The sequence below is a fragment of the Hemitrygon akajei genome, chromosome 8 (genome assembly GCF_048418815.1).
Source record: "Hemitrygon akajei chromosome 8, sHemAka1.3, whole genome shotgun sequence".
Lineage (NCBI taxonomy): Eukaryota > Metazoa > Chordata > Chondrichthyes > Myliobatiformes > Dasyatidae > Hemitrygon > Hemitrygon akajei.
This window is the reverse complement of record NC_133131.1, coordinates 124,758,304-124,778,900: the sequence shown is the minus strand read 5'-3', so window position 1 is coordinate 124,778,900 and position 20,597 is coordinate 124,758,304. Positions and strand designations below refer to the sequence as shown.

Genomic DNA, 20,597 nt, shown 5'->3' with positions numbered 1-20,597 from the left:
CTTACAAATGCCAGGTGCCAAAAACCAAAAATCCAAAGTCAAAGACATTTAGAAAAACTTAAAGAAGCTGTCGCATCATATGTAAATGAATGTATATTAGTGACAATACTGCCTAGCGGCTTCTTTTAGTTATACTGAAAAGAAACATTACTATACCTCTGGCTTAAGGCCTAAATTTGAATCAATTTTCAGTACATTTCTAATTAATATTTGCTTTAAAAAAGACATTTAAAAATAAATAATTCAAGTGCAACATACACAAATCCTGGAGGAACACAACAGGTACAGCAACATCTATGGAAATCATTAAGCAGTTGACGTTTCAGGCCCAGACACTTCTTCAGGACTGGGGAAAAAAGGGGAGGACTCCACAATAAAAAGAAGGGGGAAAACAAAGGAGAAATAGCTGGAACATGATAGGTAATGCCGGGGGAGGAGGGAAGGCAAAGGGTTGGAGAAGAAGGAATCTGATAAGAGAGGAGTATGGTCCCTGAGGGAAAGGGAAGCAGGTGGTACACCCGTGGAGGGGAGGTGATATGCAGGTGAGGAGAAGACAGAAAAGACGAGAATGGGGAAAAGAGAAGAGGGAAGGGTGAAGAAAGAAGGCTACCAGAAGGAGAAATTGATGTTCATGTCATCAGATTTGAGGCTACCTGGGCAGAATATGAGGAATTTGAGACCCTGAGGGTGGCCTCATCATGACAAAAGAGGAGGCCATGGACCGACATATTGGAACCGGAATGGGGATAGGATTTAAAGGTTGGCCATCAGGAAATTCTGCTTTTGGCAGATGAAGCAGAGGTACTCGACAAAGTGGTCCCCAAGTATATCTCAGATCTCACCAATATAGAATTGGCCACAATGAGAGCACCAGATACCATAGACAACCTCAACAGATTCACAGGTGAAGTGTTGTCTTATCTGGAGTGACTGTTAGGAGCCCTGAATGGAGGTAAACAAGAAGGTGAATAGGCAGGTGTAGCATTTCTGTTGCTTGCAAGGATATGTGCCAGGAAGGAGAATAGTGGGGAGTGACGAATGGACAAAGGAACCCCAGATGGAGTAAATCCTGCAGAAAGCGGTGAGTGGAGATTGGGGGGGAGAGGAAAGGAGGTACAGATCCCGTTGAATATGGTGGAAGTTGTGGAGAATAATGTGTCCTTTAAACCTGTGGTGCAGAATGTCAGACAAGAGAGAGGCAGATCTTTAAAATCCTGCAAGATAGATTCAAGTCCCAATGAGATAGCTCCAGTTTAAAGGTAATGAACAGTTCTGTCAACTGTGAAGAGTAATAACTTCTTTTACAATACACCATTTGAATTCATCGAGAAAAACATCAAGCAAGATAGTGAATACTGTTAAACAGCCCAAACCACATAAATAAAAGAATATTCAATTAGAGTGGTTCATCTAGTAATCACTGACATCTGTGGAACAAGATGCCTCCTCATGATAGGGCAAGGATGTTGGCTTCAGTGCAAGGAACAAGTACCCAGATTTTGATTTCATCAAAATTAATGATATTCCCCTGTAGTTTTTGACAGGTAGCATTTAATTTTATTTTTGAATTTTGTCTTTTGAGTGCAACTCTGAGATGACTGCACTTTTTATGTCACCCAGTGGGAGTCAACTATAATATGGACTTCAACAAAACTTTTCATATATTATGATAATAATATTGTACCTGCATCTAAATATTTTGCCAAGGACTCCTCAAGAAGTGGAACAGGTAAAGGTGGTAAAGAATCTTGGTACTGGAATGTCCGCTCTTCATCAGATTCAAATACCTGATGTTCCATTTTTTCCAATGTTTTAGCTGATTTCTAATAAGAACACAAAGGAATTGAAAAGTTATTCATTGCATAGACATTTCTTTATGCAGACTTTACAGTACAGTATGCTGCAACACATATACTGTAATGCATTATATTAAATGAAGGAAGTTAACCGACAGTGAAGTTGCAAGCAAATAAAAAGTTTGAAAGAAAGGTCTAAAGAGAAGTTGAAAATCATTAATTGGTAGAATAGAAGGTCTGGAAGAAAAATAGAGATCCAAATGCAAAAGACTGAACTAAGAAGTAAGCTGGAATTTATGGCTGGATGTGAGATTACAAAACAGGTTGAAGCCACAGATGATATTCAAATACATTAGGGTGCCAGTGATAACAAGGTGATGATGATAAGTAAGGCCTTAAAAAGATTAGGGAAAGTGATCTCAAGATGATTGAGACATGGATAAAGATTTCCAAGACAGACAGTAACAGAGGTTTGTAATTAAACAACATTAAGAAATGAGAGAACTGTGGCTTTATGGCAGATAAGTGAGTGAAAGCTCCCTGTGAAGCATTGAAGAATACTTGTCAACAGTAAATATGCAACATAATTGTAGGCTGACATGATAACCAGTGAGAAAGAGTTTGAAAATGAGCTTCAATCTATAGCAGAGTGTAAGTTACTTCTTGAATTATTCAGTTTAGTTCACTCTATTCCTTTTATTTCCGTCCATAAAACCAATGCATATTTATGTGCAAAAACTCATCACTGACTTAACACCTACATGATTCTGGGGGATAAAACCATTATTATCTCATTGTTTAATAGGATGTTCCATTTATCATAAATTGTTAAATATCTCTATATGCTAATTAATATTAATTTCATTGCTTTTAATTATAGTTCTCTGGTGATTGGAAGGCTGCAATTGATATTGGGTTACATAGCTTCAAACTCTAGCTATTGTGAAAAAGACTGCTGGATAAAACAAATAGAACATAGTTATGAATTAAATGTAACTCAAATATTTAATCTGGTTGCATGTGTTTGGTGAATGATTTGATCAGTTTCATAAGACTAAACAGCTGAACTTTAATATTATCCCTGGTACAAATAGAGCTGGACTTTTGAACTAAAACAAAATGTCAGGGACCAAGTTCCAACTTTATAAACGGGAGAATACTACATTTAGCCTCAATACACAGGGTAATTTTTATTTAAAACACTGTATATACCAATTGCAATGCTACAGCAAATTTCAGTTTTCAGAAAGAATAAATTGATATGAAATTTAAAAATGTAATAGTTATATTGGAAAGTAATACAAGATATTAGATTTATGCTTACTTTTAAATTGGTCTACACATTACATTTTCATGATCCAGTTTATTAAGCCTCATTGGATTGTACTCTCCCTAGGGCCTGAAAAAACATTTTATAACATATTGCTCAAGCCCTGAAAATAATGCTTAGTTTACCCAAAGCAGCAATTTATTCCTACTTAAAGAACAGTGAATATTTCAATGTACTACAAATTGCAGGTTGAAATAATAATTCAGCTTTTGAAACAATCCAAAATATAAGTAATTCAGAAATGGCACCTGTCTTACAAGGAGAACTTAGGAGTACCTCGGATGTTAAGTGTAAGACACAGCCAAATTAAAAAGTGTTCTTCATTAGTACCAACTTGAAAGAAATAGGAGTCAAGCTTATGTTGAGAAAATGCACAAACAGAATTTCCTCATTTGCAGGATGATAAAAGCAATAAAATTATTAGATAGGGGAAGGATCATAATGAAAGGTAGAATAAGTTGAAAGGATATTGGGAGTAAATTTTGGCAGACTCAATTATTGAAGAGTAAAATTGGATAAATGTTTTATTCACTGATTGAATTTAATGCTTCTGGCCCCGTTTTTTTTAGAATGTTGACAAACATGGATTAGCATTCCCATGCAACATAAAATAAATGCTAAACCTGAACGTGCCTTGTGACTTTTCACTTTAATCACACTATTCTCCAGAGATTCCTTCTTGTTGTAGAACTGAAAGCAAAGAAAATGTCTGCAAATTAATAGAAATCAAGATGTTGTATTAGATATTGCTAATACCAAGGCTTTGGGCCTACCCTGGATTTTGATCTAAGGGCTCAATTTGGTTCGGAATATTGTCATTCGCTTCTACTGATTGCATGATTTGTATTTTTTTTCCTTTCTCTGTGTGCATTGGGAGTTGGTCTTTATTTCTTTTAAACTGGGTTCTTTCGGGTTTCTTGCTTTGTGACTACCTGTAAGCAAACAAATCTCAAGGTTGTATAATTTATACTATTCTTTGATAATAACTATACTTTGAATTTAAAAAAAATAAATGCAAACATGTGGCGACCCACTTCCCAGCGCACTCGAACCGGCTCACAAATCGGCACGCGCCGGCATTGAGGCCAGTCCCAAAAAACCCTGCTCATAAGGACTTTCGGACTCACAAGGCGCGAGCAAGCTGCCCGCTTACTGCACCTGGATGGTTTGGGAGACTGACCGCCATCGGCTTTGATGAATGAGATGCTCTCCCTGGCCGGAGGACACACACCCTGCCTCATGTTTGAGCAGGCATTCCTGGAGCAGCTGCCCGAGGACATACGCCTGCTGCTGTCTGACGCGGATTTCAGCGACCCCCGGAAGGTGGCAGCCCGGGCGGACTTGCTGTGGAAAGCCAAGGAGAGTGGAGCGTCTGTTGCACAGATCACCAGGCCACACTCCCAGCAGCAGACCAGACCAGGCCTGGCAGCAGAGCCCACTAACCCCAGAGGGAGGGGTGAGGAGCCCGACAAACAATGGTGCTTCTACCACCAGCGGTGGGGCGCAGAAGCCCGCCGCTGTAGCCCGCCCTGCAAGTTCCCGGGAAACGCCAAGGCCAGCCGCTGCTGATGGCTACGGCGGCTGGCCATCGGGATAGCCTCCTGTATGTGTGGGACAAGCGGTCGGGACGCCGTTTTGGTCGACACCGGAGCCAAGATCAGCGTCTTACCTCTGACGAGTTACGACACCCGCAACAGGGCACCGGGTCCCACCCTGAGGGCCGTGAACGGCAGCACAGTAAGGACCTACGGCACCCGTACGGTGCGGCTACAGTTCGGCTCCAGCCAGTTCAAGTGGGACTTCACACTGGCTGCCGTAGCCCAACCGCTCCTGGGCGCGGATTTTTTGCGAGCTCACAGCCTACTGGTCGATCTGCCACAGAAGAGAGTGGTCCATGCTGAAACCTTTCAAACATTCTCCCTGGGTGAAGCCCAGTTGCCAGCCTCACACCTAGACTCCATCACCCTGTCCGACAACAACTTCACCAGAGTCCTTGCGGATTTCCCATCGGTTCTGGCACCGCAGTTCACGGCAGCCGTGCCCAGACATGGCGTACGGCAGCACATCCCGACACAGGGACCACCCCTCCACGCCCGTGCTCGAAGGCGGAGTTCAAGAGGATGGAGGAATTGGGGATCATACGGCGGTCCGACAGCCCATGGGCCTCCCCCCTGCACATGGTGCCCAAAGCATCAGGAGGCTGGAGACCATGCGGCAACTACTGCAGGCTGAACGAGGTTACAACATCGGACCGCTACCCTGTGCCACACACACAGGATTTTGCAGCAAACCTGCACAGCGCACGGATCTTCTCCAAGGTAGACCTCATCTGGGAATACCAACAAATCCCAATGCATCCGGACAACGTCCCCAAAACGTTACTCATCACCCCTTTCGGCCTTTTCGAGTTCCTCCGCATGCCGTACGGCCTAAAGAATGCCGCACAGACGTTTCAGCGGTTAATGGACACGGTGGGACGTGACCGGGACTTCGCTTTCATCTATTTGGACGACATTCTCATAGCCAGCAGCAGCCGTCAGGAGCATCTGTCCCACCTCCGTCAACTTTATGCCCAACTGAGTGAATACAGCCTGACAATCAACCCGGCCAAATGCCAGTTCGGGCTCGACACCATCAACTTCCTGGGCCACAGGATTACTAAAGATGGGGCAACCCCTCTGCCTGCTAAGGTAGACGCAGTCCGCCATTTCCCTTGACCCAACACAATCAAAGGCCTTCAGGAATTCGTGGGTATGGTAAATTTCTACCACCGCTTCCTCCCTTCAGCTGCCCGAATCATGCGCCCCCTGTTCGTCCTGATGTCGGGTAAGGGCAAGGACATTACCTGGGACAAGGAGTCCGCCACCGCTTTCATTAAAACGAAAGAAGCCTTGGCAAACGCCGCAATGCTAGTGCACCCCAGAATGGACGTCCCTACCGCCCTCACAGTGGACGCATCTAACACGGCAGTCGGTGGGGTGCTGAAACAACTCATCGAGGGTCACTGGCAACCCCTGGCCTTTTTCAGCAAACACCTGCGACCACCCGAGTTCAAATACAGTGCTTTCGACCGGGAACTGTTGGCGCTATACCTGGCAATCCGGCATTTCAGGTACTTCTTGGAAGGTAGGCCCTTCACTGCATTCACGGACCACAAACCGCTTACCTTTGCATTCACAAAGGTGTCCGATCCCTGGTCGGCTCACCAGCAGCGACATCTGTCCTACATCTCTGAATACACGACGGACGTCCGGCATGTCTCGGGAACGGACAATGTCGTGGCGGATGCTCTCTCTCGCCATACCATTCACGCCCTGTCCCAAGGGGTAGACTATGAAGCACTGGCGGAGGCGCAGCAGGCAGACGAGGAGATCACAAGTTACAGAACCGCAGTCTCCGGTTTGCAGCTCCAGGACCTCCCCGTAGGCCCAGGTGAGAGGACCCTACTCTGTGACGTCACCACTGGCCAACCCCGCCCCGTCGTTCCGGCAAACTGGCGGCGCCATGTTTTCTACTCCATTCATAACTTAGCGCAACCTTCCATCAGGATAACCGTCCGGACGGTCTCCAACAGGTTCGTTTGGCACAGACTCCGCAAGCAGGTCAGTGAATGGGCCAAAACGTGCATGCACTGCCAAACTGCCAAGGTGCAGCGGCACACCAAAGCTCTGCCGCAGCAGTTCCACCCCACCCACCGGCGTTTCAACCACATTCATGTGGATATCGTGGGCTCCCTGCCAGTGTCGTGCGGAGCGCGGCACCTCCTGACTATCGTGGACCGTTTCACAAGATGGCCAGAGGCGATCCCTCTCACCAACACCACCTCGGAATCTTGCGCCCGGGCACTGATCGCCACCTGGGTGTCCCGCTTTGGTGTACCGGCCCACATTACCTCCGACAGAGGCGCCCAGTTCACCTCCAGCCTGTGGTCAGCGATGGCCAGCCTGTTGGGGACTCAGCTGCACCACACAACTGCTTACCACCCACAGTCGAACGGACTGGTGGAGCGTTTCCACCATCACCTGAAGTCAGCTCTCATGGCCCGCCTGAGAGGACCTAACTGGGTGGACGAGCTTCCCTGGGTCCTGCTCGGAATCCGCACAGCGCCCAAAGAAGATCTGCACACCTCGTCGGCCGAGTTGGTGTACGGTGCACCCCTGGTCGTCCCAGGGGAGTTCATACCAGCCCCACGGGGGCAAGAGGAAGAACCCGCAGCACTCCTGGACAGACTACGCGAGAGGCTCGGTAACCTGGCCCCCATACCCACTTCGCAGCATGGGTAGAACCCGACCTGCGTACCCAAAGACCTGCAGAACTGTAAGTTCGTTTTTGTACGACGGGGAGGACATCGGGTGCCGCTACAGCGGCCCTACGAGGGGCCGTTTACAGTGATCAGAAACAACGGGTCCACATTCGTGCTGGACATTGGAGGGAGAGAGGAGGTTTTCACGGTGGACCGACTCAAACCAGCCCAAGTGGACGTGGCACAGCCGGTCGAGATTCCGGCACCACGGCACAGAGGCCGACCTCCCAAACAGAGTCCGGCCCAGACTGTGGACATTGGGGGGTGTATCGCTGGTTCTGGGGGGGGGGGGGGGTTATGTGGCAACCCACTTCCCAGAGCACTCGAACCGGCTCACAAAGTGGCGCGCGCCGGCATTGAGGCCGGTCCCAAAGAGGGCGCCAAGTCTGCTTCACCAGCAAGGGGAAAAGCTTGCGCGCGGGGCGGGACTGTGAATACGCGCCCCTTACAGCATTCCCGCCCGGGGAGGGCGGAATCAGGAAGGCTTTAAAGCGAGACCGCGAAGTTCGAATAAATCTCTTTTTGCAACTGCAGCTCATCGACTCCGTGTCGTTATTTCAGCGCTGTGTGTAGCACACCGCTGCATACATGTATTTATTATCTTTTCGCATCCCTTTGTTAGTGAATCACTGGTTTTGCATCTTCCAGACAAGCTGAAGTAACGTCAAACATGCTTGAAATTTCAGGGAGAACTTAAAAGGAAAGCCCAATCACTCTAAGCTGGCCGCTTCCTCTGCCACACAAAGCAAATCAGTGGATAGAACCCCTCCCTCAACTCAGTTTCTGTTAAAATAGTGACTGCATTCGTGTTGCATATGCACATAAAAAGACTGAAAATTTCTCCAATCTTGACTTCAATCTCTATCCTGTTCTCACTTTTACAGAATGCCTATCTAACTCTTTCCTTCCTGTTATTAACATTTTATCTCTACCTCAGGTGACAGGTTAGCTGGCAGTACCCAACACTCGTCCATTGCTGTCTTAACAACATCTTCTTTGTCACGTAGTGCGAGCAGAATCATCTGCAGCTTAATGTGAAAAAGACTAAGGAGCTGGTGGTGGACCTGAGGAAGGCTAAGGTACCAGTGACCCCTGTTTCCATCCAAGGGGTCAGTGTGGACATGGTGGAGGATTACAAATACCTGGGGATACGAATGGACAATAAACTGGACTGGTCAAAGAACACTGAGGCTGTCTACAAGAAGAGTCAGAGCCATCTCTACGTCCTGAGGAGACTGAGGTCCTTTAACATCTGCCGGACAATGCTGAAGATGTTCTATGAGTCTGTGGTGGCCCGTGCTATCATGTTTGCTGTTGTGTGCTGGGGCAGCAGGCTGAGGGTAGCAGACACCAACAGAATCAACAAACTCATTCGTAAGGCCAGTGATGTTGTGGGGGTGGAACTGGACTCTCTGACGGTGGTGTTGGAAAAGAGGATGCTGTCCAAGTTGCATGCCATCTTGGACAATGACTCCCATCCACTCCATAATGTACTAGTTAGGCACAGGAGTACATTCAGCCAGAGACTCATTCCACCGAGATGTAACACTGAGCGTCATAGGAAGTCATTCCTGCCTGTGGCCATCAAACTTTACAACTCCTCCCTCGGAGTGTTAGACACCCTGAGCCAATAGGCTGGTTCTGGACTTATTTCCACTTGGCATAATTAACTTATTATTATTTAATTATTTATGGTTTTACATTGCTATATTTCTACACTATTCTTGGTTGGTGCGGCTGTAACAAAACTCAATTTCCCTCAGGATCAATAAAGTATGTCTGTCTGTCTGCCTGTCCTCCCAATCTGATTTTTGTGAGCATCTCATTCCATTTATCCAGTTTCTCCATCTCCACTGTATCTGCCTTTCTGATGATTCTTTCTACACCAGTACCTTTAAGATGTCTTCCCTTTTCCTTGACCAAGGCTTTCCCTCTAGCATAGATGATGGACTCTAAAGAGGTTCTTGCCTATTTTCTTTACCTGCTCTCAATCGCTTCTCTCATCACATACAGTGTATTCCCATCTTCACCATCCACCTATCTCCAGCCTCCATCATCTCCACCACCTCCAATAAGATTCCAGCACCAGACACATCTTCTCTTCCAATCCCCTTCAGGATTCTGAAGGGTAAGTTTCCCCCTCAGTTCCCTGGTTTGCCACAAACCTACACCTAGCTCATGTTATCTTCCCTTGCAAGCAGCAATTGAGTTGCACAGTGTACTGTATGTTTGATACTCATTATGTGGTCTTCTCTATATTGGACATGTTTAATGCAGATTATAGAGTCATAGAATCAGAGCACTACAGCACAGAAACAGGTTCCTTGGCTCATCCAGTCAGTGCCAAACTATTACTCTTCCTCATCCCATTGATCTGCACATAGACCATATCCCTCCATTTCCCTTTCATTCGAGTACTTATCCAAACACTTCATGAATGTTGAAACTGAACCTGTGTCCACCACATCTGCAGGCATCTGGTTCTATTCTCTCATCACCCTCTGAGTGAAGAAGTTCCCCCTCAGGTTCCCTTTAACTATATCATCTTTCACCCTTACCCTATGACCTCTACTTCTAGTCTCAGTGGAAAAAAGCATGCTTGCATTTACCTTATATCCTTCATAATTTTATATATTTCTATGAAATCTCCCATCATTCTCCTGTGCATCAGGGAATTAAGTCCTAACCCATTCACAAGGATATGAATAGGTTAGTACTTTCCCTATAATTTAGGTCCTTAAGTCCCAGCAACATCACTGTAAATTTTCCCTGCACACTTTCAAGCTTATTAATATTTTTCCTATAGGTTGTTGAACAGAATTGTGCACAGTACTCCAAATTCATACTCACCAATGTCTTACACAACTTCCAAATTCTGTACGTGAGCTCTACCCTAGAGTGCCCTCTTAAAGTGTAATACCTCACACTTATCTGCATTAAATTTCATCTGCTATTTTTCAGCCCATTTTTCCAGCTTGTCCAGATCCCACTGCAAGCTTTCTTCACTGTCCACTACACCCTCAATCTTGGTGTCATCAGCAAATTTACTGATCCAGTTTACCACGTTATCACCCAGATCATTAATAAAGATGACAAACAACACAGGCGCAGTCCCTGTGGCATTCCACTAGTCACAGGCCTACTATTCTCTGGCTTCTCCTGCAGAGCCAATGCTGAATTCAAATTACTACCTCACCATGAATGCCAACTGACTGAAACTACATGACTAGCCTCCCATGCAGGACTTTGCCAAAGGCCTTGCTAAAGTCCAGATATATAACATCTGATTCTCTTTATCAACATTCCTGGTAAGTTCCTCGAAACACTCTGTAAGATTGGTTTGACCTGACAAAGCCATGTTGACTATCTGTAATCAAGCTCTGTCTATCCAAATACTAACATGTCCAGTGGATGTGGCCTGACCTTCTGAGTCATTCCAGCCATTTCTCTTTTTAGTTTTAGTTTTCCAGCTTCAGCAGTTTTTTATTTTGATTTTAAATCTGAGATTTTACTTTGAAAAGAGCATACAGACAGCCAATCATAGCCATTCACAATTTCAGCTATCTCAAAGCACTTTAAAGCTAATGTCAACCTTTTAAAGTGTATTCTCTATTGGAACATAAGTTACCAATTAACTTTTTAAATACCGGTAGATAACCAATCAACTGGTTTGCTTTTGAGTTCCATTTTCTATAAATCACCTCGACAAGTTTAGAATTTTTTAAATGTTAAATAATAATAATTAGCCAAGATATCATGCAGAACTTGAGGTTTTGGATTGCAGCTATCCCTCAGAACTGTAGATTAGCCAATGGTGCAGCACTGGTGAAGTGTGTTCCCAAGGGTTTAGGATGACACCTGACCAGGGCTTTGGATGACTTAAAAGTCAGTACCTCATTATTTACATTGGCAAACGTATTTACTGGTACACTAGATTTTATAGATTTATGAACAGACATTAAATTGAATTGAATTGAATTGACTTTATTTCTTACATTCTTCACATACATGAGTAAAAATATTTACATTATGTCTCAATCTAAATGTGCAATCACAGTAATTTATAATCATTTATAATAAATAGAACTGTCAATGTAGTATAGAGTATATTCAAGTCAGTGTGAGTTCATCAATCTGATGGCCTGGTGGAAGAAGCTGTCCCAGAGACTGTTGGTCCTGGCTTTTATGCTGTGGTACTGCTTCCTGGATGGTAGCAGCTGGTATAGATTGTGGTTGGGGTGACTTGGGTCCCCAATGATCCTACGGGTCCTTTTTACACACCCGTCCGTCCTTGTAAATGTCCTGAATCATGGGAAGTTCACAACTACAGAAGCGCTGGGTTGTCCGCACCACTCTACAGAGTCCTGTGATTACGGGAGGTACAGTTCCCATACCAGGCAGTGATGCAGCCAGTCAGGGTGCTCTCAATTGTGTCCGAGTAGAAAGTTCTAGGATTTGGGGGACCATACCAAACTTCCTCAACCGTCTGAGGTGAAAGAGGCGCTGTTGTGCCTTTTTCACCACACAGCTGGTGTGTACAGACCACGTGAGGTCCTCGGTGATGTGGATGCTGAGGAATTTGAAGCTGTTTACCCTCTCAATCCCAGATCCATTGTTGTCAATAGGGATTAGCCCATCTCCATTCCTCCTGTAATCCACAACCATCTCCTTTGTTTTTGCAACATTGAGGGAGAGGTTGTTTTCTTGACACCATTGCCACTGTGTCAGGTGCCAGAGAGGTGACTTCTTCCCTACAGGCCACTTTGTTATTGTTTGAGATAAGGCCAATCATTGTAGTGTCATCAGCAAATTTAATTAGCAGATTGGCGCTATGGGTGGCGACACAGTCATGGATACACAGGGAGTAAAGGAGGGGACTCACTATACAGCTATGAGGGGCTCCTGTATTGAAAGTCAGAGAGTTGGAGGTGAGGGAGCCCACTCTTACAACCTGCTGGCGATCTGACAGGAAGTCCAGGATCCAGGTACACAAGGTAGATACAAAGAAATCACAATAAATATTTGTGACTTGTCTTTCTTCTTTCAAACATAAACATGTTTGATATTTTCTTCATTCACGTAATTAGCATTTCAGTACAACTTGGGACGTGAAGCTCATATTGCTCTGAATCAAGATTAGAGAAAAAGGACTGGCAATTGGAATAAGTTTGGATAAATAAGATGAATGGGTCAAATTTCAACATTAGATGATAACCAATTTTCAGATCATACACACAGGGAGAAAAGCAATTAAAATAGCAGGCCAGAATAACATAGCAAAGTGGCAAATCTCACTATATTGTCAAGGGACTTAGAGGAGATATTTCACTTTCTTAAAATTAATATTCAATCACAAGAAGAATGCAACTGAGAGGAACAAACTTTTGCAATGGCAGTAAAAAAACATAAGTTTCAAAACAATATGTATCAACTAAGTTATTTTTGGATTCATTCTTTGGCAGTTGAATTTATGACAATTCTAAATGGCATTCAAACATATTCAATATAACGGGGTGTATCAAGGCATCTTACAGATTATAAAACAAAAGTTGAGACCAAGAAAGACCACCAGCTTGATTGAAAAGAGGGATTCTAAAAAGAATCTTAAAAAAGAAAAAGGGAATGGCATCATGCTTTAAGTGGAGGCATTCCAGAGATTATGATGCAGGCAATGAAAGTGCTGTCGCCAGCAACAGGCAGATAAAAATTAAGAACATGCAAGGGTCCAGAATTGGGAAACAACTGGGATCTAGTAGGCCTGTAGGGCTGCAAAAATGTGCAGAGAAGTTCAAAATTTAGTGTTCAAAGTAAATGTACTAGCAGAGTACATATATATCACCATATACAATGCTAAGATTTGTTTTCTTGTGGGCATTCATGGTAGATACAATGAAACACAACAGAATTAATGAAAAACCACACATAACAAAAATGGACAAACAAGTGTGTGCAAATACAAAAAAGGAAATAATAAATAAATAAATAAATAAATAAAATCGAGAACACGAGTTCGGTGTTGGGGTGAATGAAGTTATCCCTTCTGGCCTGATGGTTGAGAGGTAATAACTGTTCCTGAACCTGGTAGTGTGGGACATGAGGTTCCTGCACTTTCTTGCAAAGGCGGACAGCAAGAAGGGAGCATGGGCTGGATGATGTGGTACTCAATGACGGATGCTGCTTTCCTGTGATACCACTCCTTGTGCATGTGCTCAGTGGTGGGGAGGGTGGTTGGGGGAATGACACAGTCCAGAGGTTAGACCACAGAGTAGTACAAACAAGGATGACTTTAAAATTGAGGTGTTATGTGAATGGGCGCCTTTGCATACAGGGAGATAATAGAGTGACTACTCAGAGCAAATTAGATCCAGGTACAGGGCTTTGAATAAAAATGTAAATACAAGGTAGAAGATGAGAGGCCAATCAGGATAGATTGAGATTTTTGCAGAAGATGAGTTGATTTGAAAACAGACGTAAGCATTATTACAAAGGCAGAAATGGGCAGTTTCAATTTCAAAGTGGGCAAACACAAAGATGCATTTCGTGAAAGAATAACATTATAAATTACCTAAATCAGTTTTAGTCAATTTTCTAGATAGTGAGGGGGGCAAATTGCTGAATTATTAATGGGGACTAAAGACAAAGGCTTCAGTCTTTCTAGTAATTTCTGTACAATATTTCTATTTGATACTGAATGTCAATAGTATGACTAAGTTGAGACAGCATAATGGTCCAATGCTAAGAAGGAACATTTGTACGAAAAATACATGGGGACCAAAAAGAGATCATCTGTAAACCTGATGTAATAGTGTGGCAATGGGATGAAAATCACAGGTTAGAAAAACAATGATTTAGACAGAATTGTGGGAAGGAGTTGGAGGATAACAACTTAGAGCAAAAACTCTGGCTATGAAGTAGGTGTTATTGATTAGGTGGAAGCTTGCAAGGATGTTGGTGTTGAGGGTAGGTTTTGTTTTGACTATAGCACAATTGAAAGCAGGGAAAACAACATCCATGGAATGGGATTCATTAACAATGTTCATGTCACTTATGGTTCAGGAAGGAAAGCTGGGTAATTAACAGTTTAGTCAGGGTAGGATGTAGTGAACTGGAAGTTGATATCAAAGGGATAATCTTAGGTAAACTAAGGTAGGGGATTTCAGAATTAGGATTGTATAAACTATTTGAAAATGTTTGGCCAGTGGGCAAAGAAGGCAACATAATCAGCTGAATGTAATGTTATGATCTTTGAGAAAAAAATGTTGTTGGATGTGATAATAAGAAAGAGGATATGACTGAAGATGCCTTTCGTGGAGGAACGAAATCAGGGGCTTTCTTTATATACCCGGATTAAGTATGAATAATTATCTGTTTTAGCAATGGTGCTTGAAACACAACAAATGCTTGATAAGGCCTAGTCAAATATGTTGGTGGATTATTAAAACAGTTTTTATACAAAACAAACTGCATCATCTCCCTCTGGTGCTCCCCTCCCTCTTTCTTTCTCCCTAGGCCTCCCGTCCTATGATCCTTTCCCTTCTCTAGCTCTGTATCCCTTTTGCCAATCACCTTCCTGGCTCTCAGCTTCACCCCACCCCCTCCGGTCTTCTCCTATCATTTCGCATTTTCCCCTCCCCCTCCTACTTTCAAATCTCTTACTATCTTTCCTTTCAGTTAGTCCTGATGAAGGGTCTTGGCCTGAAACGTCGACAGTGCTTCTCCTTATAGATGCTGCCTGGCCTGCTGTGTTCCACCAGCATTTTGTGTGTGTTGCTTGAATTTCAAGCATCTGCAGATTTCCTCGTGTTTGCATCAGCATCCTTTGCTCCACAGTTCATAAGATTAGAAAACCAGCATGGAGAATTACTATACTGAAGTAGGGAGTGATGACTTTTTTTGGAAGCATCAGAACTACAGGATTTAGAGAATATCTGATTCAACCTGTCAGTAGATAATGATTAATGAGCCTGAAGCTAGATGGAACTCGAGAGAGTGAATCAAGGACCTTTAAACTTTTTCATCCCATCTCCCCTCCTCCTTCAAATATTTGATTAAAAAGGAGAATGAAACAAGAAATTGACCAGAAAATGCCTGTTTATTCATAGTAGCTACTCGTTGCAAGCTGTTCCCTGCAGATCCACTCATTATTTCCATTATAATTGGTTTACCTTAGAACATAGAACATAGAATAGTACAGCACATTACAGGCCCTTCGGCCCACAATGTTGTGCCGACCCTCAAACCCTGCCTCCCATATAACCCCCACCTTAAATTCCTCCATATACCTGTCTAGTAGTCTCTTAAACTTCACTAGTGTATCTGCCTCCACCACTGACTCAGGCAGTGCATTCCACGCACCAACCACTCTCTGAGTGAGAACCCTTCCTCTAATATCCCCCTTGAACTTCCCTCCCCTTACCTTAAAGCCATGTCCTCTTGTACTGAGCAGTGGTGCCCTGGGGAAGAGGCGCTGGCTGTCCACTCTCTCTATTCCTCTTAATATCTTGTACACCTCTATCATGTCTCCTCTCATCCTCCTTCTCTCCAAAGAGTAAAGCCCTAGCTCCCTTAATCTCTGATCATAATCCATACTCTCTAAACCAGGCAGCATCCTGGTAAATCTCCTCTGTACCCTTTCCAATGTTTCCACATCCTTCCTATAGTGAGGCGACCAGAACTGGACACAGTACTGTAAGTGTGGCCTAACTAGAGTTTTATACAGCTGCATCATTACTTTGCGACTCTTAAACTCTATCCCTCGACTTATGAAAGCTAACACCCCATAAGCTTTCTTAATTACCCTATCTACCTGTGAGGCAACTTTCAGGGATCCGTGGACATGTACCCCTAGATCCCTCTGCTCCTCCACACTATTAAGTATCCTGCCATTTACTTTGTACTCTGTCTTGGAGTTTGTCCTTCAAAGTGTACCACCTCACACTTCTCTGGGTTGAACTCCATCTGCCACTTCTCAGCCCACTTCAGCATCCTATCAATGTCTCTCTGCAATCTTCGACAATCCTCTACACTATCTACAACACCACCAACCTTTGTGTCGTCTGCAAACTTGCAAACCCACCCTTCTACCCCCACATCCAGGTCATTAATAAAAATCACAAAAAGTAGAGGTCCCAGAACAGATCCTTGTGGGACACCACTAGCCACAACCCTCCAATCTGAATGTACTCCCTCCACCATGACCCTCTGCCTTCTGCAGGCAAGCCAATTCTGAATCCACCTGGCTAAACTTCCCTGGATCTCATGCCTTCTGACTTTCTGAATAAGCCTACCATGTGGAACCTTGTCAAATGCCTTACTGAAATCCATGTAGATCACCTCCACTGCACTACCCTCATCTATATGCCTGGTCACCTCCTCAAAGAACTCTATCAGGCTTGTTAGGCACGATCTGCCTTTCACAAAGCCATGCTGACTGTCCCTGATCAGACCATGATTCTCTAAATGCCCATAGATCCTATCTCAAAGAATCTTTTCCAACAGCTTTCCCACCACAGACGTAAGGCTCACTGGTCTATAATTACCTGGACTATCCCTACTACCTTTTTTGAACAAGGGGACAACATTCGCCTCCCTCCAATCCTCTGGTACCATTCCCGTGGACAACGAGGACATAAAGATCCTAGCCAGAGGTTCAGCAATCTCTTCCCTTGCCTCGTGGAGCAGCCTGGGGAATATTCCGTCAGGCCCCGGGGACTTATCCGTCCTAATGTATTTTAACAACTCCAACACCTCCTCTCCCTTAATATTAACATGCTCCAGAACATCAACCTCACTCATATTGTCCTCACCGTCATCAAGTTCCCTCTCAGTGGTGAATACCGAAGAGAAGTATTCATTGAGGACCTCGCTCACTTCCACAGCCTCCAGGCACATCTTCCCAGTTATATCTCTAATCAGTCCTACCTTCACTCCTGTCATCCTTTTGTTCTTCACATAATTGAAGAATGTCTTGGGGTTTTCCTTTACCCTACTCGCCAAGGCCTTCTCATGCCCCCTTCTTGCTCTTCTCAGCCCCTTCTTAAGCTCCTTTCTTGCTACCCTATATTCCTCAATAGACCCATCTGATCCTTGCTTCCTAAACCTCATGTATGCTGCCTTCTTCCACCTGACTAGATTTTCCACTTCACTTTTCACCCATGGTCCCTTCACCCTACCATTCTTTATCTTCCTCACTGGGACAAATTTATCCCTAACATCCTGCAAGATATCCCTAAACATCGACCACATGTCCATAGTACATTTCCCTGCAAAAACATCATCCCACTTCACCCCCGCAAGTTCTAGCCTTATAGCCTCATAATTTGCTCTTCCCCAATTAAAAATTTTCCTGTCCTCTATGATTCTATCCTTTTCCATGATAATGCTAAAAGTCAGGGAGCGGTGATCACTGTCCCCCAGATGCTCACCCACTAAGAGATCTGTGACCTGACCCGGTTCGTTACCTAATACTAGATCTAGTATGGCATTCCCCCTAGTCGGCCTGTCAACATACTGTGACAGGAATCCATCCTGGACACACTTAACAAACTCTGCCCTATCTAAACCCTTGGAACTAATCAAGTGCCAATCAATATTAGGGAAGTTAAAGTCACCCATGATAACAACCCTGTTATTTTTGCACCTTTCCAAAATCTGCCTCCCAATCTGCTCCTTGGTAACTCTGCTGCTACCAGGGGGCCTATAGAATATCCCCAGTAGAGTAACTGCACCCTTCCTGCTCCTGACTTCCACCATACTGACTCAAAAGAGGATCCTGCTACATTACCCACCCTTTCTGCAGCTGTAATAGTATCCCTGACCAGTAATGCCACCCCTCCTCCCCTTTTCTTCCCTCTCTATCTCTTTTAAAGCACCGAAATCCAGGAATATTGAGAATCCATTCCTGCCCTGGTGCCAGCCAAGTCTCCGTAATGGCCACTACATCATAATTCCATGTATGTATCTAAGCTCTCAGTTCATCACCTTTGTTCCTGATGCTTCTTGCATTGAAGTACACACACTTTAGCCCTTCTACCTTACTACCTGTATACCCTTTATTCCGCTGCTCTTTCCTCAAAGCCTCTCTATCTGGCTTTACTCCATGCACTTCTTTCACTGCTCTATTGCTCCGGGTCCCATCCCCCTTGCAAATTAGTTTAAACCCTCCCGAACCATGTTAGCAAACCTACCAGCAAAGATATTGCTCCCTCTCTAGTTCAGGTGCAACCCATCCAATCTGTACAGTTCCCACCTTCCCCAGAAGAGATCCCAGTGATCCAAAAATCTAAAACCCTGCCCCCTGCACCAACTCCTCAGCCACGCATTCAACTGCCAACTCCTCCAATTCTTACCATCACTATCACGTAGCACTGGCAGCAATCCTGAGAATGCCACCCTTGAGGTCCTGTTTTTCAGCCTTCAGAAACTCACACTTCAGGACCTCATCCCTCTTCCTGCCTATGTCGTATTACCTTGTTCTAACTCAACGCACTATGCAACGATTTGATTTGTATGCAAGATAAGCTTTTCATTGTATCCTAGCACGTGTGACAATAATAAACCAACACCACGTTACAATTACAAAAACGAAGACCGTGAAACGACAGGATGAACATTGGGAGAGAAATAAATAAAGAAAGCAAAGGAGGGAGTTTAAATTACCAAGAAGTCGTTCAAAACCGCGACTGAGGGAATAAAGCAAATAAAGAAATATCAATATGAGAAGCGGAATGACATTTAAGTAAATAAGAGGAGTTTAAAATGAAGCATATTGTGTGCATTTAGGCTTAATGCTGGAATGAGAAGTTGCACAGATAAAAAGTCAAACGAAGATATAATACAACCCACCAACTCGGGATGATAATATTACCTGGAAACTATAACGAATTTCTTTAAAATGATATTCCACAATTATATATGCATAAAATCAAGTCTGCCAGAACTAAAAACCCTCAATAACTGATGTTGCCCGAGTCTTCTCGTCAGTGACTTACTCTGTTTCCCTGTGCTGATTTCGAAAAACAACTAATTCCCCGATTTGTTTCGAATAGAAAGCTCGTTGTTTCGGTGGCCGTTTCCTTCGTTGTTCCCTCCCAAAGAATGCCGACCTTTCCGGCTCTCACACCTCTCTTCCGCCCCGCAATATCGTATTTCCGCCCCGTTGCTGCCTTCAATTCGCTCCGCGGCAGTGTTTCCACCTAGCTCAACTCCTTCGCTTTGGTCACAAAGCTATGACGACGGCTGCAAATCATCTGAACAGTACAGAAGCAAATGGTTGTGGAGAAATTGGGGCAAAATTTAAAGACTGAGACAGTAGTAAACCACCTTTCTTGTGCATTTTCCATGCAAAAATAGCGAAATTAATAATATACAGCAAGACTTGGGGAGTGAGATCAATGTCAATAGTTGTTTTATTGGCCGCATGCTCACAATAGGCTAAATGGTTACCTTTTTGTTCCATAATTTTCCTTGATTGTTTTTTCTCACCAAAGTATATCACTTCATCCCACCCGAGATTCAGAAGTAGGGTCCCTGACTCAAAGCAATAACTGGCTTCCCTTTCCACAGATGTTGCTTGACTGGCTGATTTTTTTTCCAGTATTTACGTTTTTGTTTTCAGATTCCAGCACCTGCCAGTTTATTTTCCTTTGTTTTATAAGGCTCGATTAAATGTATTTTGCCACAATCTTCCCGTTTTGCATATGCCTTTCTAAAGTTCGTTCTATTTTGTTTTACACTGGTCATTTGTGATTTTAGGTCCTGTCCCTGGCTCCACAGCAAAACACATTCTCTTCACATCCCACGTGCAACAATTTGGAAAACCTTCAGTTTGGCAGTACTTCCTACGTGGGCATTCTTGGACACTTAAACCCAGAATGAAAGCAAGTCACCCTTGATCCCGAAGGGCAAACACAGAGAAATCTGCAGATGCTGGAAATTCAAGCAACACACACAAAATGCTGGTGGAACACAGCAGGCCAGGCAGCATCTATAGGGAGAAGCACTGTCGACGTTTCGGGACTTAGTATCTCTTAGTATCTTTCTTTTCAGTTAGTCCTGACGAAGAGTCTCGGCCCGAAACGTCGACAATGCTTCTCCTATAGATGCTGCCTGGCCTCTTGATCCCGAAGGACTGGTTTTAAAAAAACTGCAAGCTTTTATGATAGGGAAA

At 44.1% G+C, this 20,597-nt stretch overlaps 1 protein-coding gene across 3 annotated transcripts in view; it reads right to left on the bottom strand.

The window, feature by feature from the left end:
- The window catches only part of crot (carnitine O-octanoyltransferase), a 64,763-nt gene extending 45,221 nt beyond the window's left edge, over positions 1–19,542 (bottom strand). Inside the window, exons 1-3 of one of the 3 annotated variants that reach the window (XM_073054545.1) lie at positions 19,420–19,542; positions 3,760–3,816; positions 1,685–1,823 (exon numbers count right to left, since the gene is read on the bottom strand). In XM_073054545.1, the coding sequence (XP_072910646.1) occupies positions 1,685–1,799 (115 nt within the window). In that variant the 5' untranslated portion in view covers positions 1,800–1,823; positions 3,760–3,816; positions 19,420–19,542. Of the gene's footprint in view, positions 1–1,684; positions 1,824–3,759; positions 3,817–19,419 lie in introns of those variants that run through there. The other 2 variants (XM_073054541.1, XM_073054542.1) reach the window with 2 other exon arrangements.
- Positions 19,543–20,597: the final 1,055 nt, after the last annotated feature.